The sequence below is a fragment of the Electrophorus electricus genome, chromosome 5 (assembly GCF_013358815.1).
Source record: "Electrophorus electricus isolate fEleEle1 chromosome 5, fEleEle1.pri, whole genome shotgun sequence".
In the NCBI taxonomy this organism is placed as follows: domain Eukaryota; kingdom Metazoa; phylum Chordata; class Actinopteri; order Gymnotiformes; family Gymnotidae; genus Electrophorus; species Electrophorus electricus.
In genome coordinates, this window is record NC_049539.1 from 1,972,501 (window position 1) to 2,000,000 (window position 27,500).

At 44.3% G+C, this 27,500-nt stretch overlaps 1 protein-coding gene across 2 annotated transcripts in view; it reads right to left on the reverse strand.

The window, feature by feature from the left end:
- Positions 1-27,500, reverse strand: part of cntnap2a (contactin associated protein 2a) — a 295,838-nt gene that overhangs the window by 180,612 nt on the left and 87,726 nt on the right. For both annotated transcript variants that reach the window (XM_035526373.1, XM_035526372.1), the window contains exons 2-3: positions 16,269-16,379; positions 296-489 (exon numbers count right to left, since the gene is read on the reverse strand). In XM_035526373.1, coding sequence (XP_035382266.1) covers positions 296-489; positions 16,269-16,379 — 305 coding nt within the window. The remainder of the gene's footprint in view (positions 1-295; positions 490-16,268; positions 16,380-27,500) is intronic.

Genomic DNA, 27,500 nt, shown 5'->3' on the forward strand with positions numbered 1-27,500 from the left:
ACCTTCTTCAGCCTCCACCCTGTCACTCACAGTGCCCTTCTGATTGGTCACTCTCGATTAAGGTTTCCTGGTAGAAATCAGGACACCAGCTTGACCTGATGAGCCCCAGCATTGCTTGCCGAGGCCTTTACTGTGTGCGCCTTGGTAATCAGAGCCACGGTGCAATCAGAGAGCAGACGGATGTACATAAATCTCCGCCAAAAAAAAAAAAAACACTTCAAAGACCTGTGATTATTCAGATATCATTGTGTATTGACCAGATCAGGCAGCCATGAAGTCGTGATGCAGTCCTTACCCATATATTCCCGTCCTGATGGTACGGCTTCCAGTTCCTGCCCGTATCGCTGTAGAGCAGGCGGTAACGAGTGGTCCAATCAGAGCTGCTGTATCGACCCTGCGTGGCAACGGCCGTGACCTGCTTCCTGCTGCCGAGGTTCACCTGCAGCCACTGGTAATGGTCACTGTCCAGAGGGGACCAGCCTCCAGCACCTAGGAACCAGACAGCACGTTGGCTAATTAGCTCCAGTTTCTGTGTCTCGTTAGCGCCAGCAGCAAAATCACAACGGCCAGAGAGATTAAAGGGGTATACGGTAGGTGTAATGTGTACATGGGTGTTCTGTACTGTGGGTTTAGGGGAGGTGTGACTAAGTCCTCTGTGAGGTAAAGACATGCGGTGTATCCTGTTTGAAAAAGTCTTCATGAGCCTTCAGTAAATCGATGACTAATGCAAATTTGATTACCAGTTTAATGGATTTTCATCACTTTACTTTTTCATTACAATCCAAAGAAAAAAAAAGAAAAATCATTTTGCTAGAATTTTAATACAAATAGCTTCAGTGTCAGAGGGGGGAAAGAGTGTAGAACACAGAGCACGTAAAAGTGTAGGTAAGGGGACTTTTAATTTGCCCAGTTTAATTTGTAAAAATATCATGGTCATGTTAATGAATTTAATGGAGGCTTTTCAGCAACAATGCACTGGAAATATTCCATGCAAGTCGGCACATACGCCTGTACAAATCATTTGCACGACTGTACGGTGGAATGGAGTGTTTAATGCCCTCCCATGAGAGGCGAGGTGCTCACTAATGCACCACAGCTGCTTGGCTGAAAGGATGCAAAAGGGCACAGAGAGAAAACAACAAAATACACCTCACAGCCCACGTTAATTCAAAACATCCATAAAACACCCGCCGTAGGTACACCTACAGATGCTACAGCCCAGTGTGTGTCATGCGCTTGCAGTTGGCAAACTCTTCATCAATGGCTAGTTTTAGATTACATAGCTGCTGTTGGTTGGATATTTTTGGTGACAGACCACTGGTAAGCCAGTTCTGATGCTGACATGCGTAACCAGTCCCAGCAACACAACCGTGCTCCGTGCACTCTTAACGCCCACGACCACGTCGATGTCACAGCTGTGTTGAAATCTGACAGCCGCCAATGCAATAATCTAACCAGGAACGGTCCTCTGGCCTCAAACTGACAAGTGAGAATCACCGAGGGTGACTGAGGAACCGTGCATGCCAACATACAGGCTGCAGTCAGTAATTAAAATGCTATGCTTACAAATTGCACTTGAAAGGATCCGTGAGTGGTGTGTTGTAAGCAGGCAAGGCAGAGCAAGTTTATTTGTGCAGCCCATTTTATCCACATGGGTCATTCAGAGCGAAGACCTCGGCTGTTACCGTAGGACACATCTGCTCAGAAAGAGCCGCACAATTCTTCTTTTCATTCCATCCCAGAACACACTGAGTGCCATCCCCTCCACATGTGCCTCTTGCAGAGCTTTGAGCCATCTACAGAAGCTCGCGTCTGCCTTTGCATCCAAGGTGTAGGAATGCATGCCTCCTTCCTCGTACCTGGAACCCTTGAAACTACGCCGTGAACGTGTCAGAAAGGAGGGCCGTGATGTCTGGTTCCTTTGCCAGATCAGAACCGATTTAAAGCAGCACGTTGGGCTGATAAGCCAGGATGCAGCTCCCAGAGGGATCTGATATCTGATCCAATTACACAGCCATTACGTACTGCTTGGCCTTGCCCGGATAAACAAGGAATGTCGTTGGAAAGTCGATGCATCCGAACCAGGATTTGGGCGCACATCACGCGATACAACGCTATCTTGAAGGTGGACATGTACCCTTATTGATAAGTGGATACAAATGGAGATAACGTACAATAAACTATGCTGGTCGACACTTCAGATAAACCGAAAAGAGAACGTGGTGGGGGGGGGGGGGGTGGGGTGGGGGAGATGACGAGGGCAGTTGTGAGGAGTGGGGCAACTTGGCCTGCCCACAGAGAGGAAGATGACTGAAGGAGACAGCAGCGCAAGAGGCATCGGGGGGCAGCAGGTCCTCCTCGCCTGCCACGGAGGCAGATGTTTGGAGAAGATAACAGGAGCAGAGAAGCACACTGGAAGGGCGGCGGAGCTGAAGCACGGAGGACGAAAGCAGGCTAGCGAAAAAAAACAAAGCCCTCACAGACCCTCTGCTTGGAAAAGACAAAAGAGCAAAAAGAGGAACAGGAAGGAAAAGCAAACATCAGCCCAGATGTGTAACGCTCTAATCCAGAAGCAGCTCTGTGCCAAGGCCGAGATTATGTGGGCCGTGCGCTGCGGTCCAGTGTACCGCAGAGCTGTGAGGCATGACTTAGATTGAATCCCAGCTGCGGCGTGTGCTGCTCAAGGCTGAATGTCTGAGTGCTGAGGCAGCCCTCAACGTTAAAGGACCACCGTCTTGACAAAGGTGGTGACAGACCTCAGGTGACCCCGCAGGACAGGTCTGGCCTCGATTCTCATCTCTGAGACAGGAAGTGTGTTGCAGCCCCAAGGCCTTGTCTAAAATTTTTAAATGTGTTTAATTTTTACTGGCCAACACTCCGCAGAGGTCTTAAAGGAAGTTTCTATAGAACAATGGAAAACTGTCAAAGCACCGTTCAGTTTTTGCTTAACACTTTTTCTCCAGGTATAAAGGACAATGGATGAAACTTTGCTGTGGCTGTTCAGAGATTATCCTGAATAATGTGAAACATAATCTTCTTATCCAGAGTTCCAAATTCATAAAGTACAATGGAAATTGAACATTTTAAATGGCCTTCGGATTTAATGTAAACATAGGTGTCTAAAAAAATCTGAAGTGAATTCAAATGGAGCATGAATATGCGAGAAAGCTACATTAGATCAGTAGGAATAAAGGCATTGGGGCAAATCATTTGCACAGCCTATAAACGCCACAGTCTTTCTGCAGCAAGCTGAGAGGATTTAATTCACTTGGGTAATTGATGTGGTTTTGGGATGAGCACAGAGGGATAGAGATGAAGGGGGAAAAAGGGAATGAAGTGGAGGGATCAGTGTGTGCATGCCTCTTATTAACATCCCAATCCCACGCTTGGCTGCGTCGGAATTCGGAGAGGCCGGAGTCTTAGGCCGGGCAGCGGCGGAGGGCACAGCTCTCTGCCAGCTCGACTCGTCTCTGCTGCTTCTCAGCTCTCCATCTCATTATGCGCCCGTCGGACGCCCGCTGCTCTTGGCACGGTGCAGGCGACCGGACTGTCTGTCCGCATGCACCCAACCCCTCCAACCGGCCCACCCACCCAGCTTCCTCTCCAGCTGTGAGGGACAAACAGGTTTCCGCTCGAGAGGAATTTGCCCTTCCCACCCTGGTTCCATCTCGCAGATGAACTGCTGCTAAATGGACATAGCCAGCCCCACTCTCTGCTGAGCGCCAACAGACAACGGGAACCTGTGTTTTGATGACTGCACATCGGAACAGCAAGCGCTATTACTAAAATAGCACTACACTAAGATTTTTTACACCAATATGGGGTAATGATACTTGGAACTTGGAAAAAATGACGTTTTCAAGATGAAGTTTGAAAATGCTGTAAGTAATACGTTTTGTTCGCAGTTTTAGCTGTTTTTTTGTAAAAGACTGTCCCGCTTCCCACAGGACAAACCACACCGTTACGAAGAGTAACAAAAGAACTCATTAAAGTACGCCACCACGAGGACACAGGGACAGGGAGACAGGATGAGATAGAGGAGCGCGTATTGAGACGCTGAGACAAATCAATGCAGACAATCTGAGAGGAAATTTAGTCTCGCACTGTCACAAAAGCATTACGTGCTTTAATTCCCTATGGGACAAATCACGTTATTTTAATGTTCTGATTCCATTAAAACATCTCACAGACGGGTCAGTCCACGATAGGGATCATAGTGTCTCCTGCTGCAACTGCCTGTTTAAATATTCTCTCACTGTTTTGTCAAAAAGTGACTAATGTGTTTATTATTTGTTAGAAATACAAGTTCATTAACCTTCATGAAATTATGAACTTCATATATGCACTAGCTGAATTATTTCACCAACAACCCTTAATTGGAGGCTAAATATTGTGGTAAACATTGAACATTAAAAAATATATATAAAATATCTTAACCAATGGTCTACAAGCCAGTTCCCAGTGGAGGGAATGTTACAATCAAGCCAATTCCCAGTGGAAGGAATGGTACGATTAAGCCCATTCCCAGTGGAGGGAATGTTAGGAGCTAATCAGATTTAAAAGGAAGGGAGGTGTTAGGCTGAGACTTTAGGCCACACGACCAACACACCTGCCTCAGTTACATCGCTGCGCTCACCTGTGCACTCAGTGGGCCTGACTCTGCACATCCTCCACTGATTGGCTCTGGGTGTTCACCTAACCACCCTATATTATAAATAAATAAATCCCTCTAAAGCATTGGAGCAGCCAGAGAAAGTGAAATGGTTTTGTTTTGTTTTAAAAGTACACTACACAAAGTAACATCTGTGTTAAACTAAATTAACTTATAACTATGATAAAAAGAGATATGCATGGAGTAAGAACATGTGTTAGCCCCAAACCAAAATGTTTTTACAATGTACCATGAAAGCTGAATGTACTTTATGATTGTCGGTCTCCTACATTTCTGCTGATGGCTGAGTCCATGCGTCCAGGTGAGAGTAATGGCCCTTATTAGTCTCTCCATCCTCTGCATATTCTAAAAGGACCAAACATCACTAAAACTCTGCATTTACGACTCTGTCATGGAGGCACGAATAACTCACTGACGACGACCCCATTGGCCCGTCACTCGGTCAAACTTTGTCTTTGTGCTGTGCAGTATTTAAAGACCTCACTCTGGAGTTATAGCTCGGTCAGGCGGCGGAGAGAGACTCCCCTGCAAGCTTGCGCTAAAAGATATCGCCTTCGACGTCTCCCTGTGTCAAGAGAATTCTCTTCCACCACTTGGTTTTCAAACCCAGAACCTGTAATCCTGCCAGCTGCCTCCATCTTTGCTTCCCAGATGAGCCACAGGCACCAGCCACAACTGAAGGGAAGCTCCCTCTTTTAGAAACGCTCCTCCATGGTGATCCATCACTTCCACTGAGGGGGTAGACGCTAATAATTACAGGATGCCAGTAATTACAATCTCTGGGACCCTGCAGAGATTTGACAGGTATCTTTCTGGGCTGCTATAGTATAGTTTAAACACTGCTGTTAACAGTAAGGCCTTATAAATGCCTACTGATTATGACTCTATTATACTGTTTGTTTGTTTAGCATGAAGAGCTAAATCTGTAGGATCTTAATGGTAGGGCCAGTTCTGTTTCAGGTTTTGTTCTGCCATTTTCTGGTTTTGTGTTGGTTCTGTACTCATTCTGTATGGGTTTGGGGTTGTTTTAGACTCAACCTGAGCAGGATTTTGGTTCGGTCAATACTGCAATTCTCTTCTAATGTTTCTGTGTTCACAGAGCACTCTGGAATAGGTTCAAAGATTCAATGCCCAGTGGGCCTCACTCACTAGAAATAATGTTGATAAGTGGTTCCTTCCAGAAAGCACATTTGACCCAGATCAGTTCATCAACCTGCAAATGCTCTTAGAATCTAAACTGCCCAGATATAACTGCAGAATTTTACATGATTCACTGACTGCAGAAACCTCTTTTTAAAAGGTAGTGAAAGAATGAAATTCAGGCACTGGTGTGGTAGAGGAGGTCCAGTAAGGTTCTGGTAACACCAAGGTAGTGGGTTCAATTACCAGAGAACACACAATGTTAATTATATGTATGCTGCTCTGGATAAGGGCATCTGTCAAATAAAAAAAATGTAAATGTAATGCTTGAGTGAGAACATTTCCTCAATTAGTCACCCCTTCACTGCCCAAGGACTTGCTGCCTTGACAGTCTACGCCACCTCTGTTATGGGGACAGAAATAGAACATATGCACTCAGGCAGCATCGTGTAAGGCTGTAGCATCCAGTCAACTTATCTCTCCAACACCACCAGACTACCTGAATGAAACCACTGAGCTTAGCGACCACCTCACTGAAACCAAATGAGCTTATACTATCTGACTGAAACCATCTGAGGTCAGAGTACCTGGGTGAAACCATCCGAGCTTAGACTATCTCAGCAAAACTGCCTGACCTTAAATTACCTGCATGAAACCACCTGAGCTTAAACTACCTGAGTGAAGCCACCTGAGCTCAGACTACCTGAGTGAAACCAGCCAAGCTCCTTGTATAACAGGAGAATCTGGTCAAACACATTCTGGCCAGCCATATATAGGGCAAGATCCACTTATTTTAGATTCTGTTATTGAGGTTGTAAAGCAGAATATAGTCAGACTTCTGTCCCTGTCAATAATGGTCAAAAGTACTATAGCAAAAGATTTCAAACCAGTTTTGAGAAACATCCAGCCAGTGCTAGTATCATGGACTCTAACCTACTGTACTGGCTATGAGTAAACGACAAAGCACTTTTGTAAGTCTGCCAAATGCCGTAAATGTAAATTTAAATGTTTTGGCTCTGTTCCAGCTCTGCTTTCACATGGGACAGGTAAACACAGCTGTTCATTACCTGGGCAAAGTATGATGCGAATAGGGAAAAAAAGTAAATGTGTGGAGTCTGGAAACTAGATCATAAATCTTTGCACTATAATACAGTATAACATGCACTGTGCTTTTTCCCTTTAGCCATTTAAAAACAATGTCATTACAAAAAGCAGAATATTCTGGGGAAGCTGAACTGTACCAAGAAAGATGTACTGGCAAAGATAGGTGTTAAAGTATTACAAGGAAGGAGCATTACCATGTGCTGGGTTCTTAGCAGCATAAGGTATATAGTTTGATGCTTCTTAATGCTAGCTTCAGTGTTGTAGATAATGAATGATCAAACCTTTGCTTGACCAGCCACATGGGTTAGAAAATGATACGGCCAACTTTGACTGACTGGTCCAAGATGTAGGCTGGTCCAAGCAAGATCTTTCACAGAACATGCAGCCTTCCATGCACATGAGGATGAAAAAGTAGCTACTCTTGTTATTGTCCACATCTCATGTACCCTCAGCAATCTCTCATTTGGGACAGTGAGCAAAAACCCTCAAGGAGATCATTCCTGTAATGGTACAAGTAGTACAAACTAGACTAACAAAAGTGCTTTGTCATTTACTCATAGAATGCCTCCTAGCCAGTACAGTAGGTTAAAGTCAGAGATGTTTCTCAGGACTGGTTTGAAATCCTCTGCTATAATACCTTCAACTATTTTTGACAGGGACAGAACTAGTTAAAGGAAAAATCAGAGCAAGACATTGTGATTAATCTGCAGGCGGCCATGTCTCAAAGGCCCAAGAGAAGGCAGTCACTTGACACTGGCTGGAATTCTTGGTGAAATGGTAATGGTGAAATCTTTAAGTCCTGACACATGCACTTACTGTTAAGAAGAAGAAGGTGTAAGATCACATGGAAATATAAATACACACTTTTCCTCCCTCTGTCTGGCAAAGCTCTGCCCGGTATTTTTGCACTTTAATAAGGCTATGCTCCAGTTCCCTGTCAGATGGGTCCCTTATCCTTTGGGCACCAGCTCCTTCTCCCACCAGACAGCAAGCTTAATCTCTTAGGTCATAGTTAGCTAACTAAGATAAATGCTACGATTCACCGTTCTGTGGGAGGCATTTTTCTCCAGGGTCCCAGAGCCCTTCTTCCATTTCCTTCTCTCCCTGTTCCTCTGATCCCCATCTCTCATACATTCCTGAAAAACTGTGGGTTTCTCATGCCAGTGGTGCTGGTCTTATGCTCTCTACCTCAGGAAAGATTATGGTAAACCTGATAACCTTCATCCCACACGCAGGCAGTGACCTGTCTAACTCAAAGCTTAAGCAGGGATTTGCCTCTGTAAAAGAACAACGCATTCTAATTCCATCTCTTGTTGGCAACAGTCCATGCAACACTCCGATCTTTCACATTAAGAATCCAGGGAGGGAAAAGTGGTGTTTGTTTCAAGATTTAATGACGCGTCCACTCGTTGTTGGTAACATGTGCCCTGCAGCCAAAAGGCTTCTCTGTTGTTGATTTATGCACTGCATTCTTCTCTGTCCCTGCTGACACCAGCAGTGAGTGTCTTTATTTTGGCTTTTTGCTTTCACCTTTGGCCAAGTGAGACTAACCCGAGCCTTAGCTCAAGGTTTCTGAGAAAAGCCCATCACCGCTATGTAATGCGTCGTCTCTGACTCAGCTGATGCCCAAGTCTCCCCACGTTCCGCCCCAGTGCCTTTCATGGATGGCCTCTTACTTGCCTCTTTTACTCAAAACGCTGCTCTTTCTGAACTACACACCATTTTGTTTGCTCTTGCTGAAAAGGCCATAATGCCTGTGAAAAGAAACTTTGGGCAGTTTCACACTCTGTTACTTCCGTAGCACTATTTGTCCTGGCTCTCACAGCAGGGTTTGGGGCGTGCTAGCCAAAGACACCTCTGTTTATACAACTGAGAAACAAATGAGCATTCCTAGGCAAAGTAGGCTTCTGAGACAGATTCCTTCTTTTTCCTGTCTTCTCCACTCCTCTCAAGTCTGCTACCAGAACAAACACTCAAAAACATTCATCTCTCTTTTTAAATCTCTTTCAATTCTCTGCTCTCCTGCTGAGCTCCCTGCTTTAGGTGTCCCCGACTACAACAAACCCAACTAATGCTTGTACTGTCATGAGAAAGATAGGTTTGCCCAGTTTGTTCCCACCCAGGAACGTGGTTGCAGGCAACCACAGCTGTGCTGCTGCTTTTCGTCCAAGACGACCTGCTGGAATACGACACTTGCGTCTGAAGGCATTGCTGTCAGTAATGGCAATAATCTCAACCCTGCTGTGCTATTTCCTCCTGAAAAAGATGGTGAACCCTACTGTTGCGAAGATGTCAATAAATTGTATATGAAGCCCAATGATGAAGGCTTTCTTTTTTTTTTACGCAGTTCCCCTTTTGCTCTTTGTTCTGATGATGTAACTGTGGTCATATTTTCTCTGCCTCGAGGCACCTGCGCTCAAGCAGTTCAGTTGACAGCACTCAGCCAAGCCTACAAGTTACCCAAGGGCCAGTCCTGTGTTAACTACACTGACTGTAGATATGCCCAGGGTATGGTTTGTGATTACTGAATGCTCCTTTTCCATTTTCGTTTTCTTACTTTTTCTGGTTCCCCTATTTTTAACTGCCAGCATGTCAAAGCACTATTGAATGCTATTCAGATGCCTTCTCAGTCGGCTGTTTTTAAGTGCAAACCCTGCACTGAGATCTCCGATGCCATGTGTCCCATGGGAGTGCCAGAGACTGCACACCTTCTGTCCCCACTGTAACCTTGTCAGATTCTCTCTCACCTGCTTTACCTCAATTTTCCTCTCTTAATGCTACTGCTGCTCTTCACGACATTTCTGCCCTTGCTTACAACTGAGAGAAATTATCCTGGTCAAGACACAGCCATAACACAAGAGCAGCCTGATAGAGTGTAGCCACATGGGACTGGCTGACTGATGGACACACCACCAGAACACCAGACTACTGGATGCTGGACTGACCACACACCACCAGACTACTAGACTAGCCAGCCGACGCTGTACTGGCCACGCACCACCAGACTACCGGACTAGCCACCCGATGTTTGACTGGAAACACACCACCAGACTACCAGACTAGCCATCCAGAAATTATAAACCATTATAAATAACCCTTTTATTCTCCGACCTCATCGACTGAACTGGGAATTTCCCAAATAGCTTTGGGTGCACAAAATGTGTGTCTTCTCGTGTCTGGTTATCCTTAGCTGTCATCTTTGTGTTTGTCACTGGCTAGCGCATGTGGTCAGGCCCTGGTGTATTGTCTGTCACCCAGCCTTTAGCTCATCAAACCTGACATGTCTGAAAAAGAATCCTGATTCCATGGATCGCCAGCCTTGTCTAAATGTGTTGCTGTCTAAAACTAATTTGAATAGAGCACCAAAAAGGGAGCGGATTGGCTGGCTAAGTAATGATTATTCATGATTGTTAGTCTTCACAAATTCTGCAGTTGGCAATTAAACTCCCTGGTCTTCCCATCTGTGTCCCCAGGAGATATAATGGGCCATATTAGTCTCTCTGTCTTCTGAATAATCTGAATGGACCACATGGTGGCACATCCTTTACTTAGACTTGGACTCAGGCCACGACACAGAAATAGGTGACTGACGGCCACTCCCGTCGTCCAATCAAACCACGTCTTTGTGCTGTGCTGCAATGAGAGACCAATCTGTCATTACAGCAGACTCAGTCTGAGAGATTTCCCTTGACATGCTTGTATTAAAGATCTCAGTGTCTTCAGTACCCCCCTGCCTGAGGTGGGGTTAGGGTTAATCCAACCCCACCTCAGGCGGGGGGATACTAAAGTAGGGTTAAGGTTAATCCAACCCCACCTCAGGCAGGAGGATGCTAAAGTAGGGTTAGGGTTAATCCAACCCCAGCTCAGGCAGGGGGATACTAAAGTAGGGTTAGGGTTAATCCAACCCCACCTCAGGCAGGGGGATACTAAAGTAGGGTTAGGGTTAATCCAACCCCACCTCAGGCAGGGGGATACTAAAGTATGGTTAGGGTTAATCCAACCCCACCTCAGGCAGGGGGATACTAAAGTAGGGTTAAGGTTAATCCAACCCCACCTCAGGCAGGGGGATACTAAAGTAGGGTTAGGGTTAATCCAACCCCACCTCAGGCAGGGGGATACTAAAGTAGGGTTAGGGTTAATCCAACCCCACCTCAGGCAGGGGGATACTAAAGTATGGTTAGGGTTAATCCAACCCCACCTCAGGCAGGGGGATACTAAAGTAGGGTTAAGGTTAATCCAACCCCACCTCAGGCAGGGGGGTACTAAAGTAGGGTTAGGGTTAATCCAACCCCACCTCAGGCGGGGGGATACTAAAGTAGGGTTAGGGTTAATCCAATCCCACCTCAGGCGGGGGGATACTAAAGTAGGGTTAGGGTTAATCCAAACTTTAGCATAATTTGTTGAAAATGCAGGTTTATTAGCTGGACAATGAAACAACCAAAATCAAAACAAAGTGGTTATTTACACTGTGCTCTCAGAGAGCTTCACTTAACTGTCCTAGTCGCTCTGCAGCAATGCTGTGACAAATTTAACATGCTATTCATACTTTTGAATAAATGAGATTAAAACTACATATCCCAAGACTCCACTCTACATATCCCAAGACTCCAATCTCTCTATATAGCATTTGTGCCATGAAAATATTAATATTCTGTCAAACTGAAATAAAATGACTGGCCCCTACAAACAGCCTTAGTCTGACACCAAATTTCTGTCAGAACTCACTAAACAAGTTCTGACTAAATGCTCAAAATCAAATGTCTGCATATACAAAGTGGAAGTAATGTTTATGAAAGTCAAAAATGCAACAGTGGACATTAATGGGCACCTTTTCCTCAGTGGGCATCAGATATAAAGAGATATACTCTTGCAGTAACTTTCCCTGCCTCATCATAATTAATTTTTATTCTAATACTACTTTATTATACTATGAGCATTTTTTATTTTCAGAATTTTGATGATCATTGCAACAATAAGAAAATTAAATTATATATATGATTTTGAATCTCTCTCTCTCTGACTCTCATACATATATATATATATATATATATATATATATATATATATATATATATATATATACACACACACACACACACACACACACACACACACACACACATATAAGGTACAGAATGTCAACTTTGCTCTGTACACAATATCAATCCATAAATCAACAAACAATGAAAACCTTCATTATATGAAAAAAAAAAAGCAAGTTTCGTAATAACAACAATTCGAGTCAAAACCTCATCTATATGAGCATGATGTTCCTGTTGGGGGTTAGGGGTTGGGGGGTGTCATGGGGGGAACAGCGCTGTACAAGCTAATAAGCAGAGAAAATGTTCTGGAACAAGGTTTGATAACTGCTGCCATCTGTCTATCTGAAGAGGAGCGAAGGGGTGAAGAATGAAGAGAAGCTGTGAAGCACGGTGGAGGTATAGCAGCAAGGAAGACTACAATCTCTTCACAAACATGCTCAGAAATATCCTTCTATGACATTACTAAAGCCTGCTATAGCAGAATGACTTTCAAAAGTGCCTCGGCCTAAAATGTCTTGTCATTCAGCAGTAATTCAAAAACTAGACGGCTAAGGAGAGCAGCTCACGAAGTTGTGTGTGTGCAGGGGTGAGAGAGTCAGCTCTAACTGAATCTTCCTCCTATTTCATATCCAACACCTCTCATTTGCTGAAATGAAGTCAAGTCACATATTTTGTAATTATAATAAAATCTGGCTTTTGTGCCAAAAGAAGACATGCACTTACCCTCACCACTGTTTCTTTAAGAGGAAAAGGTATTTAGAATATGCAAGGGATAAGGTTTGTATAAACCTGTGCTGCACATAACATATCAGTCATGATCATAAAGACAAAGAGGAACAAGTAATATAGCATAACAACAATGGTGAATAGTACGGAATGACCCATCCATTACTGTCAGCCACAATAACAATAGTGATAGTACGGAATGACCCATCAACTACTGTAAGACACAAAAACAATAGTGAATAGTATGGAATGACCCATCAACTACTGTAAGACACAAAAACAATGGTGAATAGTACAGAATGACCCATCCATTACTGTCATTCACAATAACAATAGTGATAGTAGTTGATGGGTCATTCCGTACTGTCAGACACAATAACAATGGTGAATAGTACAGAATGACCCATCCATTACTGTCATTCACAATAACAATAGTGATAGTAGTTGATGGGTCATTCCATACTGTCAGACACAATAACAATGGCGAATAGTACTTAAACGACCCATCAACTACTGTCAGACACAATAACAATGGTGAATAGTACGGAATGACCCATCAACTACTTTCAGCCACAAAAACAATGGTGAATAGTACAGATTGACCCATCCATTACTGTCATTCACAATAACAATAGTGATAGTAGTTGATGGGTCATTCCGTACTGTCAGACATAATAACAATGGTGAATAGTACGGAATGACCCATCAACTACTGTCAGACACAATATCAATGGTGAATAGTACAGATTGACCCATCAACTACTGTCAGCCACAATAACAATGGTGAATAGTATGGGATGACCCATCCATTACTGTCATTCACAATAACAATAGTGATAGTATGGAATGAAACATCAACTATAGTCAGACACAATAATAATGCAAGCCACTGATGTTTGGATCTCTTTGTCCAGACCAACAATTTTTGACTACGATATAATCCTCAATACAAATTCCAAGAATGATTCCCCATTTGCAAGCAGCAATACATCAGTTCTACAGACAGTATGTCTTTGCTGGCATATGGGGCATCTGGGTTCCTTCATTAGACATGGCAGCATTTTATGATGCTGTTCATCTTACTGGGGCTAATGAACCTGCCTCTGTGAGCTCAGCAGCTCTGGGTGTACAGAGATGACATGGTGCTGGGGGCAGGGGTCTCATGCCAGCCTGTCCTGCAGAGAGGCTGTGCTGGGAGCCCCCCACTGGTGACAGGTGCTAACACGCTGTCATCAGGGAGACTTTCTGACCCTGCAGTTAGATCACATTGGACATTAATTGCTTGTGGCGTTCACCCCCATGACAGCTGATGTGAATTGTCTCTTAGCATCTTTTCCCTGGAGGTTATTTATGAAACTTTCAGATTTTTCTATCATAATCTGAAAAAAAGCACAACATAAAAAGTTTGTTCATAAAAGGGTAAAATGTCAGCATTTATCAGCAGGTCCAGAGTTGGCTGTGGTAATTCCAGAGTTGGCTGTGGTAATGACTAATATTTTATGCATATAAATATATATAAATAAATAAATAAATAAATATATATATATATATATATATATATATATATATATATATATATATATATATATATATATATATGCACTTTTATTCCTGCACGGTCAGAGTGGCACATGTGACAAATATAACCGCTCCTCGGTTCTGATCCGCCATTATTAAAGACTGCCATGACTGATAATTAGAATCCAAAGTCTGATTAGACATGATGAAAATGGCCCATTACTGAACCGGGCCAGTGACAGTCCAACCTTATCACACCTCTGTCAGCCACGAACAGAGAGAAGCTACAGAAACCAAAGCAATCAAGGCTACACATGGAGAAGTGGGAGAAGCCAACAGACTGTAGCCACTACTCAGGCAACCTGCAGAGCGTCTGCAGCATAGCAGTGTGATTAGGGGCCTTGGGTCACTGCCCGGGCCTGCGGAGTAGCCAGTTCCTCGGGGCGTGGCCTCACTGGTTATTTGCACAAAGCCCATTGGTCCTCACTTATGTGAAGGTCATATGCAAAAGCAAGCAGTTACACACACAGATGCACACGACTGTCATGTTCGGCAGTGTTACACACAGGCACACACAGCTGTCTCGTTTGGCAGTGTTACACAGACACACAGCTGTCACGTTCAGCAGTGTTACACACAGACACACACAGCCGTCACATTCAGCAGTGTTACACACAGACACACACAGCTGTCTCATTCAGAAGTGTTACACACAGATGTCACTTACAAACAAACATGCAGCACAACTCAAATATCTGTTCAGTTTATCATATGGTCTATATTCAGAACCCCACTTCATTCATTTATTTTCTTTAAGAAATTAAAAATGTATGTTATTTAAATTCTAATAAAAAAGCCATTTCTGGATTTTAAGAAGCCTGTAGATTTGGACTGCTTAAAACAAAGCTTTATATTTTATTACTAAATGAATGTACTGGGCACACTTCGAGCCTTCACGTCGTGTACATCATGAGAAATGCAGTTAGATGAAATGTTACTGTACACATAACACACTGACCCCAGCGCTGAAGAGTCTCACAGAGCCGAGATAAAGACTGCAGGTGGAGACTCAGGAGACGCGCTACCGCATGCCAAGAGATGCTATTTACACGCTTTAAAATGTCTGATATTTAAAGAGGTTTTAAGAGGTCTCAAAGCCTCTGTGGCTAAAACCCTCACACAGAAAATCCTCATTTGTAATACCGTTCACCTTTCTATAGTGTGTGTGTATGTGAGTGTGTGTGTATGAGAGAGAGAAAGTGTGAGTGAGTGTGTGTGTGTGTGTGAGAAAGAAAGAGAGAAGAAAGAGAGAGAGAAGAAAGAGAGAGAGAAGAGAGAGAGAGAGAGAGAGAGAGAGAGAGAGAGAGAGAGAGAGAGAGAGAGAGAGAGAGAGAGAGAGAGAGAGAGTCTGTGTGTGTCCGAACTCCAGAGTCTGACAACCTGTTTGCCATTGTGCATTGTGCATTATCTGGAGTTTAATTTCTATCACAATCTCAGTCACACTCAGAGTTTCACACAGAGCAAATCTAAAGCAGTGAAGCATGAAAGGAAGAGGAAGAGATTTTTATTTTAATTAAATCACTGGTGCAATGAAAAAGCTCCAAGGAATAAAACAAAAATAACAAGTAATCCAAAAAGCTAATATATCTTAAAACAGAAATGAATTACAGTTATATGAACTGGAAGAATTTCTTGCAGTTATTCTAAATCACATAGACTCTCAGAATATTATCAGCCCAGCATAATTAGATGAATACATCTTAGACAGTAATTTCCATAATGACTGTGGGTCAGATTATGTAGGTAATTGTTACATAAGTAATGATGTAAGTTTTTAGGAGCTTACAGATCTTACAGACTGTGTGTGTGCGGGTGCGCGCGTGTGCGTGTGTGTGTGGGTGTGCATGCGTGTGCGTGTGCGTGCATGCGTGTGTGCGTGTGCGTGCGTGTGTGTGTGTGTGTGTGTGTGTGTGTGCATGTGTATGTGTGTGTGTATGTGTGTGTGTGTGTGCGTGTGTGTGTGCGTGTGTGTGTGCGTATGTGTGTGTGTGTTTGTGTGCTCCTACCTCCTCTCTTGTTGAGTTTGGCGTATCCAGGAGCGTAACCACTGGAGAACACAGATGAGCTGCCGAATGCGCTGTGGGTCAGCGATGAGGCCAGCGCGTCATCACACTTCTCTGGAAATTAAAAAGACAAAAAATGCATCTATAAATATCAGAGTCTTTAGTTTCAACATTACAGCTCGTGCCTAAACAATACAGCAGCTTTATCATTTCCACTGAAAGACCTTTTCAGCCTGAATGTGTGTTTCTGACTGTTCCAGGATCAGGCTCTGTGGTTACCACAGTTCATTCCTGACACTTCATGACCAGTCTAATATAAACCAAGAACACAAGCCTACATCTGTATCAAACACAGATGAACAAAGAAACGTTCTGTTGCTTTCAGTCCACCCCCACACACACACCACCTCGCTATCGACAGGCTTTTTGGTTTGCTTTTTTGTTGTTGTTGTTTTTTTACAGCCTAAAATACCACAGGATAAGCACTACGAGACTGTGTGGAAGTCAGGCTTGATGCTACCAAAAAAAAATTACAGGGGGAAAAAAAGAGTTCACATCAACAAGTCCAGACAAGCAGGCCCTTTGGAAACGCGCGGACTGTACGATGATGAAACAGCAAGGAAAGGCGTGATGTATACTTTCATACTTTCACGGAGGAGTCTCTGGACAAGCTCAAAAGAAATGACTGATAAAGACTGTTTACCATGAAAGGACCTCTACATCCTGCACTGCAAGAACGAGATATATGTGTGCTGGATTCAACTATTCTGGTGGAGGGGTGCGGGTTTCAAGTTTCAAGTTTGGTTTATTTGTCACATACATAGTCATACACAGTATAACTCGCAGTGAAATGGTGGAGAGTGCTCTGTCCAAACTGAGGGAAAAAAACCCAGGTGTATAGAGAAATATATATCTACATATATACAAAATATATTAACAATGTATGTACATATGTATAATAGGTTTATATACGCAATGTACAATGAATATATGGATATGTATATATGTATGTACACAATGTGCAGTTCCATTTTACAATTGAATATTTACGGTTACATGGTGGTGGTGGTCCCCACAGTTTATCAGTTTCCCTGATTCAGGGCCCGAATGGCCTGTGGGAAGAAGCTCCTCTTCAGTCTCTCCGTCTTGGTCTTCAGGGAGCGAAAGCACTTCCCTGACCTCAACAGGGATGGGTGGGGTCCTTCACAATCCTCCTGGCCTTGGTCTGGCACCACTTGTAATGGATAGTCTGCAGGTCAGGAAGTTCCGTATGAGTGATGCGCTCTGCTGAATGCACCACCCTTTGGAGTGCTTGTCTGTCCTGCTTGGTGCTGTTCCCAAACCAGACTGTGATGTTCCCCGTGAGGATGCTCTCGATAGTGCAGGTGTAGAGGTTCCGCAGTACCTTGGAGGGCATCTGAGGTGGTAAAGACGCTGACGAGCCTTCTTTGCCAGGGAGTTGGTATGGTGGGACCAGGACAGGTCCTGCGAGATGTGAACACCAAGGTACCTGAAACTGTCTACTCTCTCCACCATGGTTCCACTGATCCTCACAGGCCGCTCCTGCTTCTTACTGCAATCCACGATCAGCTCCTTTGTCTTACTGACGTTTAGGAGGAGATTATTTTCCTGGCACCAGTCTTCCAGGTGTTTAATCTCCTCCAGGTAGGCCCTCTCATCGTTGTCCGAGATCAGACCCATGACAACAGTGTCGTCAGCAAACCTGACAATGATTGTGGAGCTGGAAGTGGTTGTGCAGTCGTAGGTGTACAGTGAGTAGAGCAGGGGGCTTAGGACACAACCCTGAGGAGCTCCAGTGCTGAGGGTGAGGGTGGATGAGACACAGGGGTATGTGCTAGATTCAACCATTCTAATGGGGGGTGTACTAGATTCAACCATTCTAATGGGGGGGTGTACTAGATTCAACCATTCTAATGGGGGTGTGCTAGATTCAACCATTCTAATGGGGGGTGTACTAGATTCAACCATTCTAATGGGGGGTGTACTAGATTCAACCATTCTAATGTGGGTGTACTAGATTTAACCATTCTAATGGGGGTGTACTAGATTTAACCATTCTAATGGGGGGTGTACTAGATTTAACCATTCTAATGGGGGTACTAGATTTAACCATTCTAATGGGGGTACTAGATTTAACCATTCTAATGGGGGTGTACTAGATTTAACCATTCTAATGGGGGTGTACTAGATTTAACCATTCTAATGGGGGTGCACTAGATTTAACCATTCTAATGGGGGGTGTACTAGATTTAACCATTCTAATGGGGGGTGTTGGGCAGGGGGTTCTAAATGGAAACAAATCTGGGCACATGTGCAAACGGACAGAAATGGAAATAGAGAGAGAAAGAAAGAGAGAGAGAGAGAGAGAGAGAGAGAGAGAGAGAAAGAGAGAGAGAGAGAGAGAGAGAGAGAGAGAGAGAGAGAGAGAGAAAGAGAGAGAGAGAGAGAGAGAGAGAGAGCATAACAGAGAGAAAGTAAGAGAGTGACGGGGGGTGAAAGAAAGATTGTGAGAGAGTGCTAGAAAACAACAATGAGAAAAAGAGAGACACAGAGAGAGAGAGAGAGAGAGAGAGAGAGAGAGAGAAAGAAAGAGAGGGAGAGCTGAACAGGCTGACAGGCCAGAGAACTTATTCTTGTCCTAATGAGTATTTGTCATGTTTCAGCATAATTGCGTTTGCTTTTTGCCAGTCCCCAGTCAAATCAGTCCGTGGATCAGAAGCGCGGTGCGGGAATGCCCTGGGCTGCAGGGGCTGCTCCAAGCAAGAGCTATGTCTTATTATTCTCATTTCACTGCGCCAACACGAGCACCCGGAGGACGGCTGAGAAACAATTCAGTGTCAGATAGCAGGAATCGCTGTGCACAGAATCAATGCCGCCACGCTGACAGTTTAAAACCAAACTCCAAACTCCAAACAACATAACTGTGTTACAGCGTTATTGGGTTGTGCTGGATTACTCTGTCACACCGATGCCTAAAATGAGCAGGTTTAATGCTTTATGACAATAATATCCAGCTTCTCGCCAGCTGAACAAAGTGTACTTGTACAAAGTTTCATGGTCCACCCAAAAAATTTGCTCAGGTGAAAGACGCATTGAAGCACGTCATAAAAACATTTCAGAGAGGTCATGGGTTTTGAAAAAACAAAATTTAACACAATATAGAAGTTCAGCGTCAAGGGTGTGGATCTTAAGGGCAGATTGTATGTCAGTAGGAAAGAGTCTAATTATTATTACCAAGTTTCTTGTTCCAGAATGTTCCTGGTTACCACATCATACCAACCACAACCTCTTAATGATCTCACGACCATATAAGGGTTAATTGAATGGCATTAAATTCTCGGCATTAAACACATCATTGTTCACAGCACATACTAAGGCACAGTATTATGGCAGATGATTCCAGAAAAAGGTTGGCGTCGCTCTGCATGGCTGGCTTTTGGCTTGGGCAAAATTGGGAAGATGATATCAGCACGATACCTCTGCACACTAATTAGAAGACAGCAGGTACAGTAGCAGGCATTGCCTACAGGGCTGAAACCTGTGATCATTAGCGCTGCCTTCTTCCACCAATCCAGGCCGCTTGGCTATTCTGAACTGGCGAGAGCCTTTGAAAAGACCCAGAAAAACAGCTGTAAGCTCGTTGTTTGGACCAGCTTGTAGTTTTGAGAGTACATTCCTGTTTCAAAATAACTGCCCTCCAGAAGGACTGCAGCACTGAAACCCTCATTAGCCTAGTCGAGACACCAGCCCTGGCTCCTAATAACTGAAGCGGCGTAGAGCCATCGCATGGCTGAATGAGGTCACGCAGAAATCCTAATTAAATTAAATTCAACTTTATTGCCATTATACCAATATCGGGCTGTGGGGTGTAACGAACTACTGTCAGGCTATTCTCCAGCGGGGCTGTCTGAGAAGATAAGACAGTAAGACAAGACAGTAGACATACACAAAGGCGGTATGTGCATAGCTGATAGTTACAGAGTACATGCAGAGGTAGGCTAAACGTGCACACCAACGTTGACATGGGCGACTGTAGCTTGTGTGTGAAGTACAAGTGTGCAAGTGTGCAACATTTCAGATGTTATATGAAAGTGCACGTAACGATCACATCTTCCCACTTAGCCCACTGAGTAAAGGGTAAAAGGCGAAGTGGTTTGTGGAGTGGAGTAACAGGTAAAGTACAATGTCCGTCGGAGCTCAGTGGGAGGCGCTGGACGTACAGGGAGAGTCAGGGTAGGTCTGCGATGGCTCAGAGGTGCATACCACTGCTCCCCTCCTGAAGGTAAGAACCAGCCCCTTGGTTTTGAGGACACTGAGGGAGGGGTTTCACTTCCTCACCGTACGGTCCGCCCTCAAATCAGTCATATGTCTTCTGCTGAAAGCAAGTAGAGGCAGATGACTGATTTCTGTTCTTTAAAGGGCTCCTGTTATGCTGTTTTGCTTACCCCATTCTTTTAGTGTGTGACACAGCTTTTTGTGCATATTAATGGTCTACAAAGTTACAAAGTCCAAAGTACACGCCAGAGTGAGTAACTCTCTTTCAAAGAAACCAGCTGACTGAAAACCTTCATTAGAATTTCAGCCATTTTCTCTGTTACAAGATAATGCAAGATCGTAGCACTCTCCATATTGCCAAACTTGGTCATGCAGTGCATGGCAAGCACTAGAGGCCAGGAGTAGTTTGTTCAGTTTTGTAGCCATGTCGAGAAGATGCTGTGTTCTGGGAAATCTCCTTTGTATGCTCTGCCAAAGGTAGAACAACAAAAAAGTCAGTGGTTGAAATTCATTTTTAACGCGGTTCCCTCCAGTGTTCCAGTTACTGTACTGTGTGCACTTCACAGAGGACTGCTTCAGAAAACACGCACAGATCAATGGCGGATTCTCACATCTCTTACTCCTGAGGGACGGGGCAGTTTCAACTTTTTGTGGCCCAGTGAAATATTCAGCTTCATAACCTGTGAGCATTATTTGTGGATTTGTGATGTTTGAAGCAAATGAGGTATTTATATGAGTGCTGAAGTGTGGAGTCATTGGCTGTAGCTGAGCTGTTGCCGCAGTAATGAAGCTAACGTGTCATCTAATCATACTGTCTTATAATAGCATTCACTCTTTTTCAGCACTTGGCAGACAGTTATCCGAAGGAAATGACATATTTGTCACTATGAGAGTGCATGCATTCCCTGGGAAGGAAACCTATGACCTTGGTATTATTGACATCGTGCTCAACCTGATTTAGCACGTGAGTTACAGGAACCAGTTTTACAGTGGTTTTGCTAATCAGCTACAGCCCCAGTTTACCCAACACGGCATGGAAATGTGAGGATGGGTTTTTCCATCACTAGATGTCAAACAGTGTTCAAGCACGGTGGTGAATTCGTGAGTGCAATTAGAATCCACTGTAGCCTTCTGCTAATTGGCTAGCTAAGTTTCTCCAGCCCGGGTCCGGTATCATCACATGTTATGCCGAGTTCTGCCTGCCGGTAAAGAACTGAATGTCCGTCTGCGGGAACATGGGCAGCGTGGAAAGCACTGGACACTATAATGATTACGAACATTTCAAACCAGTGTTTACAGCTGCTCAGGAGAGAAGGTTCTATAAGACAGGGGTGGAACCACTCTGGCGGTTGGCCAAAGCAATTAAAGACACAGGAGCAGTGTTTTTGGAACACTGAAGCACATAAATCTATTCTAGTGGATTCCAAAAATAAAATTATGAATGACTTTCTGCGCTTCGACTTACAGTTAATCATGACAAAGTTTTGAGAGCCGTTGGGTTGTGATGCTAGGGTGAACTCAATGTCCTAGTAAAAACACCTTAACTAAACGTAGAGAAATGTGGGGAGTTGCGTTACTGGGCTTCTGGTGAATTGTTGTTCAAGCCAAGAAACCTGTTCCTGAGATGTCAGGAACAAGGCAATATTTCACAGAAACAGATTTACCCATCTATTTGGCATTTTGCTGCTGCATAAATACCTCTGCCCTGAGCTAAGCAAGAGCTGTCTCTCTGCCACTCACTCTGGACCGCACTGTCGGTTTGCCCTCATGCACTCTAGACCTGCTACCATAGATGAAGTGAACACATGGGAAAGTTGTACTTGAAATCTGCTTGGAAAATACAAAACTTCAAAATCTTTGTTTGAGAAAAAGATTCTTTATGGTACTGAGCGATTGATAAATTGCCTCAAATTTGTACGACAATGTTAAGCTCCATAATCAACCATAGGAGAAAAAAATGGTGTTCACTCTCCATGTGTATGTGTCTTGAAGGTGTTGGTCCCGTCAGTCCTGCAGTCATGAGAGAGTGAGTAAACACCGGGAGCATTAACTGCTTATTTAAACGCGTCCCCCTGGGAGGTGAAGACAAATCTCACTCCATAACAAAGCGGTCTCTCTCTCTGTCTCACCCTCGTTCCCTCTCTCTTTGATTTTCTCTTCTCTTTTCTCTTTATCCCTCGCTTTCTCTCGGTACGTCTCCATCTCTCTCTCTTCTCGCTTGCCTTTAATTTTCTCCCTGTGGTCCCTCCCTTTCCATTTTCTCTCTTATCCACCTCCTGTGTCCGCTCTCCACAGTATATGCTGATATACGGTTCGTAGGACACGTGAGGACTGGGCTGTCTCCTTCACCTTGCCGGAGGGACTGTCTCCATGCTGATGGTCAGAATGGCCATTAGCTCTGCCGTCTCCTTTCACTGCCATTCTGTTTCCTGCCAACTCTGCCTTTCTGCAAAACCACTTAAGCCAATTTTATGCAGGAAATTGATTCTCCTTTGCATTCACTGATAATTATGCAAGGCATTGTAATTAGTCAGACCCCTTAAAGCATTCAGTAATACATAACTAAATAAAATAATATACATAGAAAGCTATTGTATACTCTGTCAGTGGTGGGTTTGAACTGAAATAACTACACAGTGACATTCTAAAGCAGGAATGAAAAGCTTCATGTTTGAGATGCAGTATGCTTAGCGGGGTGGGGGTGCTTCCCTACACTCTAGCTTGGGTTTGAAGTCCGGGTACGGGGTTTGGGTATGATGTCTGGGTACAGGGCCCGGGGATGGGGTACAGGGTCTGTGTTGTACTGTGCTCCTGCACACATGACTGGTCTCTTTTAGGCACTAGTGACAGTCAATGGTGTATGCAAATGAGTGTCAAATTGGCTCATTTGGGTACTTTTAGGACCTTAGAGTCCTAATGAGGATGGCACGTGCCCAACCATGAGGACATGTCAAATCAAACACGTGTGTAAAGAGGACACCAGCAGGACGTAAGCGTGTAGAGAGGACACCAGCAGGACGTAAGCGTGTAGAGAGGACACCAGCAGGATGTAAACGTGTAGAGAGGACACCAGCAGGACATTCGTGTGTCAACCAAATGCTTGTTAAAAACATACAGTTCATGTCCTTTATACCAGTGCTGGTGTCACTAGCAGCAGATGGACATGCATGTTGGGCTCAGCAAGCATCAGACATTCTCCTTCTCTCTCTCTCTCTCTCTCTCTCTCTCTCTCTCTCTCTCTCTCTCTCCTCTCTCTCTCTTCTCCCTCTCTCTCTCTTCTCTCTCTCTCTCTCTCCTCTCTCTCTCTCTCCTCTCTCTCTCTCTCCCTCTCTTCTCTACGTGATGACCTCTTATTTTTGTGCTTCTTGGCTGTCACCTGAATGTGCTGGAGGTGCAGTTTTAATCAGTATTCCACTGGCTGCTCACAGACCTGTGTGATCAGCCACTATCCGAGATCAAATCTTGTTTTTGTCTGTCTGTCTAACTCACTGATCATCTCGCAAGAACTTTTAGCTCCCGACAGCTCCTAGGTATTCTCTCTCTCTCTCTCTCTCTCTCTCTCTCTCTCTCTCTCTCTCACTCACTCTCTCATATTGCAGGTGGACATGATGGATAGAGTGTGAGAAGACTAAAAGCATTTAAAATAATACTGCTGTCAAGATCATTCACAATGGTGAAGGTAAAAGCTCTGTGAAGATAATTACAGTCATTTCATGCTCTAAGCAATGGGTCCCATTTTGTACTATATAACAATTCAACAATAGATTATTATCAAATAATTTTAATCATTTATCTCTGCACTGCAGGATGTTTCATTTGGACTGTGCCTATTTTAGGAAAATAATTATTGAAATAAATTAAACATATAAAGAGTGCATAAATCGGATTGGTGTGTGACTGAGGGGATGGGAGTGCGTGAGGCAGGTAAACGCGGTATTGCTGTGGAAATCAACGACACAACTGGGCCTCCTTGCCTGTTAAAAGGGATATGTTTGCTCGGTGTTAGAGGAGAATGCCACGGTTAGGAGCAGGAATGCAGCCAAGGCTCACATGTAAAGGTAAGACCAAATTTCAGTGAATATCACCTGGTCCAAAGCAACACCAGAGAGCTATTTGCATAGGACAAGATTGCTAGCATCAAAAAACTCTGACTTCCCTCCGTACAGAAGTCGGTCGGATTGAGATGTGGTTCACATCTTAACCTGATCTCCAGAGCCAGAGCAGAAGGGCAATGGAGACAAGGCGCAAGATATAGCCGTCACTCCACCAGAACAGGGTCAAAGGTCGGCTGAGGTGCAGACTCTCTGAGTCAGGGAAAAGACAGAGGAATAGTCTTATCAGTAAAGAGCCACTAACGTTTGTGCAGGTGTAGGTGTGCTGAGCAGAGGTGATGTTTGTGTGGGTGTAGGTGTCCTGAGCAGAGGTGGTGCTTGTGCTGGTGTAGGTGTTCTGAGAAGAGGCAGTATTTGTGTGGGTGTAAGTGTCCTGAGCAGAGGTGGTGTTTGTGCTGGTGTAGGTGTTCTGAGCAGTGGTGGTGTTTGTGCTGCTATAGGTGTTCTAAGGAGAGGTGGTGCTGTCTTTCTAGCTGGACTTGAGGAACACGTGTCCAGCTGCCTAGCCCAGGAGGCAGTGAACAGTGGAGTGTTCATCATCAAAGTAGTCTGTCTGCCTCTCAAGGGTCTGGTGTCTGTCCTGTAGCCCCTCAGGCCATGAAACACACTACAGAGCGCCCTGTTGGGGCACAGGTGCGGCAGGACAGTAACGTAAGCACTAAATACTGGTGCAGTGGATGAGGTGTTTGCTACATGTAAACACTAAATACTGCCACAGTGGACAAGATGTTTGCTACATTTAAGCACCACGTACAGGCGCTGTGTGTGAGGTCTTTGCTACATTTAAGCACCACGTACAGGCGCTGTGTGTGAGGTGTTTGCTACATTTAAGCACCACGTACAGGCGCTGTGTGTGAGGTGTTTGCTACATTTAAGCACCACGTTCAGGTGCTGTGTGTGAGGTGTTTGCTATATTTAAGCACCACGTACAGGCGCTGTGTGTGAGATGTTTGCTACATTTAAGCACCACATACAGGCGCTGTGTGTGAGGTGTTTGCTACATTTAAGCACCACATACAGGCGCTGTGTGTGAGGTGTTTGCTACATTTAAACACCACGTTCAGGTGCTGTGTGTGAGGTCTTTGCTACATTTCAGCACCACGTACAGGCGCTGTGTGTGAGGTGTTTGCTATATTTAAGCACCACGTACAGGCGCTGTGTGTGAGGTGTTTGCTATATTTAAGCACCAAGTTCAGGTGCTGTGTGTGAGGTGTTTGCTATATTTAAGCACCACGTACAGGCGCTGTGTGTGAGATGTTTGCTACATTTAAGCACCACATACAGGCGCTGTGTGTGAGGTGTTTGCTACATTTAAGCACCACGTACAGGCGCTGTGTGTGAGATGTTTGCTACATTTAAGCACCACGTACAGGCGCTGTGTGTGAGGTGTTTGCTACATTTAAACACCACGTTCAGGTGCTGTGTGTGAGGTCTTTGCTACATTTAAGCACCACGTACAGGCGCTGTGTGTGAGGTGTTTGCTATATTTAAGCACCACGTACAGGCGCTGTGTGTGAGGTGTTTGCTATATTTAAGCACCACGTTCAGGCGCTGTGTGTGAGGTGTTTGCTATATTTAAGCACCAAGTTCAGGCGCTGTGTGTGAGGTGTTTGCTATATTTAAGCACCAAGTTCAGGCGCTGTGTGTGAGGTGTTTGCTATATTCTTTGCTGGTTTAAATCACTGTGGCAGATCCTCTGCTGTCCTGATACTGAGATTCTCAGATGAAGCACAAAGAAAGCAATCGTCAGATGTGTCACAAGAAGTAGACAAATGCACTTTATTGGTCTCTGGGGGAATCTCCGAGAACTGAGCCTCAGTGGTGGGGATTGAACTCTGAGCACCAAACACACAAACAATTGACATGCCACATTCTTGTCTTTAAGAGACAGAAACTTGCTCAGGGTCTGTAGCCACTGCTCCATGTAGTGTGAGACGGCGACACAGAAGGAATCTGCAATGCATCAGGAACTGAGGAAACTACACAAGCTTTCTGTAGTACATGTACTGGGAACTGAGGAAACTACACAAGCTTTCTGTAGTACATGTACTGGGAACTGAGGAAACTACACAAGCTTTCTGTAGTACATGTACTGGGAACTGAGGAAACTACACAAGCTTTCTGTAGTACATGTACTGGGAACTGAGGAAACTACACAAGCTTTCTGTTGTACATGTACTGGGAACTGAGGAAACTACACAAGCTTTCTGTAGTACATGTACTGGGAACTGAGGAAACTACACAAGCTTTCTGTAGTACATGTACTGGGAACTGAGGAAACTACACAAGCTTTCTGTAGTACATGTACTGGGAACTGAGGAAACTACACAAGCTTTCTGTAGTACATGTACTGGGAACTGAGGAAACTACACAAGCTTTCTGTAGTACATGTACTGGGAACTGAGGAAACTGCACAAGCTTTCTGTAGTACATGTACTGGGAACTGAGGAATCTACTCAAGCTTTCTGTTCTGAACTCTCCAAGTCTGGAAAGGTTGCAAGTCGACCCTTAAGTGTCCATAATTTTACTGTAGAAATGTAGAAATTGGCATTGCTGCACGAGATGCAGAAAGAACCTAATGTTGTTTACGTAGCCACACGCAAGCGTGAAGTGACCTTCAAATATATACATCTTCTGGGATTTATGACTGTTCCTAAATAATATGTATATAAACTACTGCTGCTTAAAAGCCCATATTGGTAGTTAGTTGCAGCAGCATAGAACTCATGTCTGATAACTCATGTCTGATAACTCATGTCTGATGAAAACTTTGGCAGTCTGTTAACTTATGACTTATGATTTAACTGGCTGTGTGCTAACTTATGAC